The sequence below is a fragment of the Anolis sagrei genome, chromosome 2, assembly GCF_037176765.1.
Source record: "Anolis sagrei isolate rAnoSag1 chromosome 2, rAnoSag1.mat, whole genome shotgun sequence".
NCBI lineage: Eukaryota > Metazoa > Chordata > Lepidosauria > Squamata > Dactyloidae > Anolis > Anolis sagrei.
The window spans coordinates 280042833-280052715 of NC_090022.1; the positions used below are offsets into that span (position 1 = coordinate 280042833).

General features: G+C 39.9%; 1 protein-coding gene across 1 annotated transcript; it reads right to left on the bottom strand.

Annotated features, from left to right (window-relative positions):
• Positions 1-694: 694 nt before the first annotated feature.
• BRIX1 (biogenesis of ribosomes BRX1) lies at positions 695-9874 on the bottom strand. Its single transcript, XM_060761378.2, has 10 exons — positions 9661-9874; positions 9272-9383; positions 5952-5995; positions 5175-5245; positions 4060-4109; positions 3789-3862; positions 3648-3698; positions 2471-2572; positions 1531-1659; positions 695-1100 (listed from the first exon to the last, which is right to left on the bottom strand). Exons 1-10 carry the CDS (start codon positions 9829-9831, stop codon positions 840-842), a joined length of 1065 nt encoding a protein of 354 aa, XP_060617361.2. The 5' UTR covers positions 9832-9874; the 3' UTR covers positions 695-839.
• Between the last annotated feature and the right edge of the window lie 9 nt (positions 9875-9883).

Genomic DNA, 9883 nt, shown 5'->3' on the forward strand with positions numbered 1-9883 from the left:
TTTTAAAATCCTTGTGTGTTATTGTCTTATGTGTGAGTTATATTAATTGTATTGTTTATTTTGCTTATTCCATTGTTTTTATTGATGTGATGTTGGGCTTGGCCTCATGTAAGCCACTCCGAGCCCCTTGGGGAGATGGTGGCAGGGTATAAATAAAGATTATTATTATTATTATTATTATTATTATTATTATTATTATTATTTAGTATAACGCATAATGTTTGTGGGTTTTTTTATATTATAGCTGTATTCAAATTTGTTTCTGACACGATAAATACATCAGCAGAACATATGACAGTCTCCATGGCACAACATTAAAACTCTTAGCAGGCTGGGATCCAAGAGAAGATAAAGAAAGCATAGGAAGATATTTTTACCTAATTTAGTGCTTGCTGCATTTTTCCAAGGCATGTAATGAATAAAGAAGATGTAAATTTTCTGCTGTGTTTCCAGTATATTAATGCTTCACACCAAAACCAATGATTTCATTTTTGTTTTCTTAATTGTCACAGATGGAAACTGTTGCTCTCTTTTCTGTTCTGCTGATACAGAGCTTAGATCAATGAACTGTTTCATTGAAAACAGATACTTCAATGGGAACATCTTCAAAGCTGTGCTTCATGTATTTTTTTGTTGAAGGCAACACACATTTTAGAAGCCAAGTTAGCGTATTTAATAAAAGGCAACCCAGAAATGTTGTTTGACAAAATTTTATGAGCCCAATCCTCAGCTGTTAATCTTTATAAAGTTATACACAAATTACAAAAAAAGTATTAATAAAAATGATTAAATGTCCACATTATGAAGTCCCAATTAATCATTCCTCTCCCCTTTCTGGCCTACTCTCCAATTCTACCAAGTTTCTTCTTCAACTTCCTTGCTCGCTGGTGAGGCTTCTTCTTTTTCAAGCTAATCTTTGGCTCTGGTTTCACGAGTTCTATCGTTACGGGTTTTTCTTCAGCCGGGACATCAAAAACCTGTTCTGTTGGATCTTGTGGAATAAGAACCTTCTCTTCCCCTTTAGTTAGTCTCTGCAAGTCTTTCATTTGTTGCTTCTCTCTGAATTTTGCTGCTGTGGCCAATCTTATTGCCCGCCGATGCTGAAAACAGAAAATAAACCTAATTAATAAATCAGTTATGGCATACCCACCCAAGTTCCAATTTAAAAGTCAAACTACATTTAGCTGAGCTGTACATAATGACTTGTGGGGAAAAAATCTCAGACTTGGATGTGACAAGGATTGAAACCAGGACTTCCAATGCACAAAGTACAACACTGGAGAGCTGCATCAATTCAACTGACAACAAGCTTTAGTGTTAGCAGCCATCTTAATATAAATATCTGTAGCTGTGCAAATGATGTTGTCTACAAACAACTTACACAACACTGTATGACTGTATGATACACTTGCTTTAGGTGGCTATATAAGGACACATTTCCCCCCATCCTTGCACTAAAGCATTGTACCCATAAAGCCACAAGCATTAGCTAGACTAGATTGTAAGCGGATGTTCAGTCAGAGATCTTACCATATTTGGAGACTGGTAATGAGGATTTTCATACAGTGTTGGTCCTCCAAAGCTGCCCTGGAAGATCTTAATAAGATTTAATACAAAACGAGGCCCAATTTCTACAAGGGCTGTGTCTTCTTCTACTATCTGCAAAAGAGTGGCAAGAATTTATAAGCAAACCACCTACCACACTAATGGGAGCATGAACAATTTTAGATTAAATACTCCCAATGTAATATTAACTATCTGGACATAGTCAAATTTATTTATTTATTTCGAGATTTTATATTCCGTCCTATCTCAACCTCCAAAGAGGGACTCAGGACGGCTCTATATCTTTATATCTTTTCCCAACTATACACAAGTACACACCTGCTAAATTGCCTTTCTTAGCATACATGACATTGGCTCCAGATTGTCCTTGGCTCCATTAAATGGCTGCTTACATGTTTTGAAGCTTTAACAGTTCTAACTGGTCCAAAAAAAAAACACCTCAGATCAAACTGGGATAAGGGAAGCTTAAATGTGGACTAATACAATCCACATTTAAGCTTCCCTTATCCCAGTTTGATCTGAGGTTTTTTTGGACCAGTTAGAACTGTTAAAGCTTCAAAACATGTAAGCAGCCATTTAATGGAGCCAAAGACAATCTGGAGCCAATGTCATGTATGCTAAGAAAGGCAATTTAGCAGGTGTGTACTTGTGTATAGTTGGGAAAGAGTCTTCCCTTACATACCAGATCAGTATAACAACCAGGCTTCTTCCTTAAGCTTATCTGAGCCTCTCTTTAATGTAGATACACAATTTGTTCATAAGCGTAAGGTGAAACATTTACAGGGGCATGTAGATAGTTTACATTCAAAGGCCAGTCTGTGCCAGACAAAAGCACTTAAGGTAATATTTCAGTTAGGTGTTTCTGAGGAAGTGCAATTCACATCACATAAGGAAAAGAACAAACCTGGTAATTTCGAAACCAAATCCTATTATCTGTAACAGAAAATGTGAAAACATGATCCACAAATGGCTGGCTTTTGGGATGATACTGCGGAGTACTAAAGATCTGAAAGAGAGAAAGTTTTTGAGAAATCAAGATGCTTGGAAAGGCAATACATAGCCCATATGTATTGAAACTTGAATGTAAGTATGGCTATTTTGGATTCTGCCGTGGCATGACTTCACACTGACGTGTTTGTCTTACAGAGCAATGGCGTAGTAACAATGCAGCGCATATCTACATTACAACAGTAGACACAGAGATGAATTCAGAATTGGCAAAGTCAACTAGATTCCTTTCAAGTCCCCAACTTCAATCTTCTGATTGTTAGTTAAAGACCCAAGTTTTGCCAACATATATCAATGTTTAGCAAAACACAATGAATCTTAAAGACCATCACTTTTTATTCAACATAGCATTGAATTCTGTCCATAAAAGCTCACACCAAAGAAATCTAGTTAGTATTTAAGGTGCTGCAAAACTCAGACTACATGCCTGAAAATGTCTACATTTAACATACAGATCATCTAAAAGCAGAAACATGAGATCTGGTTTGGCCTGAGTTTAACAACAGACCCAAGCTCATCCAATATACAGAGAAGTAGCTGCTTGCATATCAGACCCGTTTCATTTTTTTGCATTTTTCTGCAGAAAGGGTGCAGGGCAAGATGTATTCCTTTAGCCCTCCAGGTATTTTGATCGATAGGTTCTTACCACTGGATAAACAGTAGAGACAGATAGGATTGAAACCCAAAACATCTGGAAGAACAAAGTTCTTCTCATGCTCCACTTCTTGGCTATTTAAAATACACAAAACACTAAAGCTATGTTCTGATCAAAGGAGGCACACACTGAATAAAGTTCACTCCTGTCTGTTCAATTCCTCTCCTGCTCTTGGAACAGAAATGCATTCCCCACCAGCAGTTGTTCTCACTTCAGCACTATTATTTAGTGGTTGAAAGGGAAGAAGGACATATTACCCTTCTCCACATAAATATTTGAAAAAAAATTACAAGGATCCCAGTTTCTGCCATTACCATACCACTATGCACTGAGAGCATGCTGTTTTCTGAACAATAAAACAAAGAAAAACAGTCATGGAACAGGAAAAAAATTAATCTGAAAGCTGCTGAACACTGACCTGAATAAACAGCTCTTTCAGTAAAGCGTAATGTGGCTCCCGATCAAAAGCCTGTAAGAAAACATGTTTTAGATACAAGTGAAAAGCAACAGTATAACTGACCATAAAACAATGAAAAGTTACTTGCAGATCTATACTTACGGGATCAAAAGACAGAATTGGTCGGGAGCCTCGCAAACAATTTCCAGTCATCTTCAGCTCAGCTAGTGTGTGAACTGCAAAGATATTAAGCAGAATAAAGAACAATCAATTGGTTCCGTTCCATTTTAAAATAATAAAACAAAAAAGGGAACAGTGGTACAAGTGGTTTGGACAGAAACATTTACGAATTGTGTCTTTTAGAGTATTTAGGAGTGAATTTGGTTAACAGCTGAGAGCAATAAAATATATTTGATGAGACATCTGAACTTACTGTTCTGCACTAAAAATTTGGCTGATGGTCCATGGGGTACATTTGAAAGCCTGAAACAGATAACAAACATCATTAGAGAGGGAAATCTAATTTTCTTAAGTTACGCAGTTTGGTTCAAGGTGTAGCCATCTAGCCATAAATAAAACCAGTTAAACCTTACCAAAGTTACTGAGGTGTCACATAACAGAAGGAATATCTATCTACCAAGAGTGACCTTAAAAGTGCTGTAAATAAGTATTTGCTTGGCTGAACATGAAATATCATCAAGTGGACACATCAACTCCCTTTCTATCCTGTGCAAATTTATTAGATCTTTAAAATTACATGGCAGGAGACACAACAGCAAAGAAGCCTCAGAGCACTGCAACCCAATCTGTATACTGGTTATTTCCTCACCCTTTCAGGAAGAGGAAAAGAAACAGCTCCATATACCACATTCAGAATTCAGCTTTAAAGCATCTACAGAACACTTCTCTGCTAGCAAATAAAATAAATAATAGAGAAGCAAACATGTTTGTTTCTTGGAGCTTCAGAAAAGTTGAGAACTTTCTTTATTATGCCCTCTCACCTCCTCACCCTTCCCAGAATGGCAGAAATGTGAGATACCTTCAGAAACAAGTCCCATTTAAAGAATGGTCAAAGTCTAATTCGAGTTCAACCAAGGAAACCAGAGTGTAAGGGCCTTTTTAAAGCCACCCCACCTTACTTCCTAGCTATGTTTTAAAAAGAGGTCAGTCTCCCTCAAAAGGGAGCAGGGCCAGTGAATCATGATATTTGGAATTTGTTTCCTAATTTTCTCACACATTTTAGGTTATGTTAAGAATCTACAAGAAGAGAAACAGTTAGGTATCCGGCAAAAAACAAGGTTCTTTCTCCACTTTTTACTTCTTCTCAAGCCCTTTCCACACTGCCCCTATATCCCAGGATCTGATCCTAGATTATCTGTTTATCCCAGAATATCTGGCAGTGGAGACTCATATAATCCAAATTAAAGCAGATAATCTAGGATCAGATCCTGGGATATAGGGGCAATGTGGAAGGGGCTCCAGAAATGTCTGTATATCATAAATTAGAAGATACTGAAATAAACTTCCCAATTTAAATATTTTTCTCACCATATGTAAAGATCCTGCTTCTTTTTCGCTTCAAAGAATATGCATTTGTTGCAATTTTTCATTTCACAAACCTGTATGAAGAAGAAGAATCAAAATCACTGATTCTGAAACACTTTAATCAATCCAGAAGCAAATGATGATGTTTTTCTGGTTAGTCTCCAGAGTGCAACAGAAGAGAGTCAATTGATGTAGATGCAGTTTACATGTGCTGTACTAAACAAGTGGTCTCCAGTCATTCATTTCTTAAATTCTGCTAATCACTGTATTAAAGTACCTGGGAGCCATTATGATATGTTTTTAACTGTCATGTTTTTTAACTGTCATGTGTTTTAATGGCTTCACTGACAATAAATGTTAAGAACATAAAAAAGAGAAGTGTTGTTGGATGTAAACATTAAAACTCCCAAATAACTCCATTAGGAGTAAAGGTTCTAACACCACTGAGCATAAATTTACTGCAACATGAACTGTAGAACACAAAAGATTTTTAAAAAAACTATAGTAGCATTATTTGGAATAGTTTTATTGCTATGACTAAAACACCAGTGTCCCATCAGTGATAATTTACTCATTATAAGCAAACTACGGTCATTGACAATACTAATACTTGCTATATTTTATTTACATGTTCATTCTTCTTATATTGATGTTAACTCGGTCAAAAGCCAATGCAGGGTATAGTAGAAAGTTTAGGGTATGGACAGGAGCAAGCTGAATTCCAATGAACAGTCAGTATATTCAAGGTAGCTCTGAGAAAACAGAACTAACATAACTTACCTCATTAATAACAAAGAGCTTGTCTTTTCTATCCATTTTGGTATCTGCAGAACCAATGAAAATATTTATTAAACTAACTTAAATAATATTGTTCAGCAGCTTCTACTTTCGAATTCAACTGCTGGGATTACATGTATACAGCCCTCTCCACAAAGCACTAGTGTTATCCATCAGATTTGTGAAGCAATTGCCATTTTTTTAAAAAGATCTTGGCACATTCAGCCCCAACAGCTGGATCTAGAGAGACCCACAAATGTGAAATGAACCTCATCCAACAGAATATTCAATGTTACTTTTCATGCCAAGGGTATTTTGAAAGGCAGGTGAAGCAGCTCAACTGTGAATGAAATAGAAACAAAAATAGCAAGAAATGGGAACTGTGCAGACTGAGGGCTCTTCACACTGCCTCTATATCCCAGGATCTGATCCCAGATTATCTGCTTATCCCAGGTTTTCTGGCAGTGGAGACCCATATAATCCAGTTTAAAGCAGATAATCTGGGATTAGATCCTGGGATATAGGGTAGTGTGGAAGGGGCCTGAGAAGCAGTGCTTTTGGATACTTCAACATTTACATATTTTTAATTAAGAATCATGTCTCTAGGAGACACAAGTCTTCATCAATAGCTACTTTTGAAAGGGGGGCAAACAGAGGTTTGACAATGTGAGAAACAGAAATTAAGTGACTAGAAAATGCTAAAGGCACCGAAAATATGCCCATTGCAACCCTTGGATCCTCCGTACCTCAAAGTAAATCAAATCTATTAAGTAAGCCTTGAACTGTATTTTAGCACCCTCTGATAAAAAAAAAAATGTCAGCAATATTTTTGCACAGATGTTTGTACACATAAGTCAGCATCACTGAATCAAAGAATTGGAAGATCCCACAAGGGCCTTTCCAGTCCAAACCCCTTCTGTCATAAAGGAAAAACACAATAAAAGCACTCCAGACAAATGGCCGTTCAGTTTCTGAATAAAAAGTTCAACCATGTTCTGAGGAAGCATATTCCACAGCTTAACTTAACATCAGGATATTCTAATTTTCCTGCAATTTGAATCCATTGCTCTGTGTCCTGCTGTCCAGAGCCACAGAAAACAAGCTTGCCCTCTCCCTCAATGTGACATCGGCAAAAGTATGATAGCTAGGACCCAACGAACCCTATGGCAGTTGCACAACCCACGTCGGAATTAATGAAGGGAAGTCTGCTTGGACTGTTTCCAGCTGCTGGGGCTGCTTTCTTCGAAGGGCAAAAAGTGTGCTGGTGGCCCGGAAGGTTTTTACAGGCCCTAGTGCAAACAGAGTGGCAGGCACGGGATCCCACCAACCCTTCCCCTTTTCTTCTGCTTTTCCCCACCCGCTTTCTGACAGTGGAGGAGCCAGGGCTACGGGAGGGCTGGATGTGTGAGCCCTACAACAGATGTGATTGGTGGGAACGAGAGACAGGGCCTTCTCAGTGGTGGCCCCTCGGCTATGGACCGCCTTCTCTAGGGATATTAGATTTGCCCCCTCCCTCCTAACATTCCGAAAGAGAGTTAAAACCTGGCTGTTTGAGCAGGCATTTGCAGACACAGTATAACTTATTAATTAAGACTCATGGAACAATTGGACGACGTGACGGAAAAATGATTTTAATGATGGGACGCTGAGGACTTGTGCTTTATGGCTTTATTCTTTTATTGCTTTTATGTTTTGTATTATACGTAATGTTTTTGACTGTATTTTATGTTCTGGGGCATTGACTGCCGACTGTAAACACCTCACGTCGCCTCCGGGCTGAGAGGAGTGGTATACAACTATAGTAAATAAATACTATATTTACAAATATAGTAAATAAATATTATTGTTTATTTATTTAAATAAATAAATAAAAAAACACAGCTCCTCCTTCCCTTGCAGCTGCATCTCTGACTTGCTGCGCTGTCTCGCGCACGTCTTCCCTTCATGAATTCTGGCCCACGGTGCGCAACCAGCGTAGGGTCCCAGCTATCATACTTTTGCTGTTACATTCTTTCAAATATTTAAACACGACTCTCATGTCTCTTTCTCCAAGCCTTTCCTCATAGGGCTTGGTTTCCAGACCTTTCTGCTTACTAGAGAAACACCACTGGAGAAATTACACTGTTTAGCCAGTACTGCACGATCTGACATCTGCCATGAAGTAGCAACCAATAGTGAAAGGGCCAAGGTAGTGACATCTCCAGCTCATCCCCTGTTTGGATGAGCTGGAGTCAGCACATCAACGACTTAAATCAAGAAATAGTTTTGTAAGATCTACAGAGACACTCGCTGCAACACCTCAGCAAGCGAGAGTCCAAAAATGGCAGGCTCAAACCCAGAACGTCAATCAATGGCTGATATGTAATGAGAGACTCCCCCCTGAGTACACAGAGGACTGGGCAACTTGGAAGGCGCTGAACAGATTGCGCTCTGGCACCACGATATCATAGAATCAAAGAGTTGGAAGAGACCTCATGGGCCATCCAGTCCAACCCCCTGCCAAGAAGCAGGAATATTGAATTCAAATGCAGAGCCAACCTTCAGAAATGGGGCCACAAAGTGGAATCCATGACCTGCGAGTGTGGAGAAGAGCAAACCACAGACCACCTACTGCCCTGCTACATGCACAATGGAGGACCTTCTTGCAGCAACACCAGAGGCACTCCAAGTGGCCAGCTACTGGTCAAAGGACATTTAATCCTATGAACCAGTTAGGACATTAAGATTGTCTGGGGAGGCCCTGCTCTCGATCCCGCCAGCTTCACAAGCACGCCTGGTGAGACGAGAGACAGGGCCTTCTCAGTGGTGGCCCCTCGGCTGTGGAACGCCCTTCTTGCGGATATTAGATCGACCCCCTCCTTACTGGCATTCCGGAGGAAAGTAAAGACCTAGCTGTTTAAGGCATTCGACTAAGCAGTGTGACTAATTGACTGATTATCGGAACACGGAATAATGGATAATGAGTTTGGATTCTGATTTCATTGATGAGACCTGATGGATTTGTTATATTGATGTACTGATGTATTGATGCTGATGTTTAATGATTTGTGATGCTATTGCTTTTAAATGCCTAATGATTTTGTATTGTGTATACCTAAACTGTTGTAAACCGCTCTGAGTCGCCTAAGGGCTGAGAAGAGCGGTATACAAATAAAGTAAGTAAGTAAATAAATAAAATAATAAATTAATCAACTACCAAGCTTGCAAACTTTGTGTTTTGTTTGTTTGTTTGTTTAAAAATGCAATGCAACTGTTCGGTCTGCCCCTGACACGATAAATAAACAGCTTACTAGAAACCAAATACATGCAATATCTGAAATTACCTGCTTTGGAGTGAGGCATCAGTGTTCGCAGGTCTTTCATCAGGTGCCTTGTCCTAAAATTTATGCCTCTGGAGGAAAAAATGAGCACCCTCTCTTTGTTTTTCCATTTGCCCTGAAAGATACAAGGACGATACAGATCAGTTCTGGGAAGAGGGGGAATCGCCTTGAACATTACATCTCTAGATACCACATGAGGTGCATCTACACTATATGGCTGAATGGTATAGAACAGTACTGGGCCAACTTGGGCCCTCTCTCCAGGTGTTTTGGACTTCAACTCCCACAATAGGCTGGTAGGCTGTTAGGAATTGTGGGAGTTGAAGTCCAAAACACCTGGAGGGAGGGCCCAAGTTGGCCCAGGCCTGGTGTAGGTGGAATCTCCGTCTCACCTGCGAGACCGGGGCCGGGATGTGGTGCTCCTCTGGGCCCGGCCCTCCGGCAGGAACTTCTTTCTCTTCCCTCTTGGCTTTGGCCTCCGGAGCCTTCTTCGCCCGCTTCCTTTTCGGCCCCGCCGCGTTGCCTTGCCCGGCGCCTCCACGCTGCCTCTTGCCCGCCGCCATCTTTGCCTGCCGCCCTCAGAGGAAGCGGAAGTGGCGTCACCAAGCGGACGCT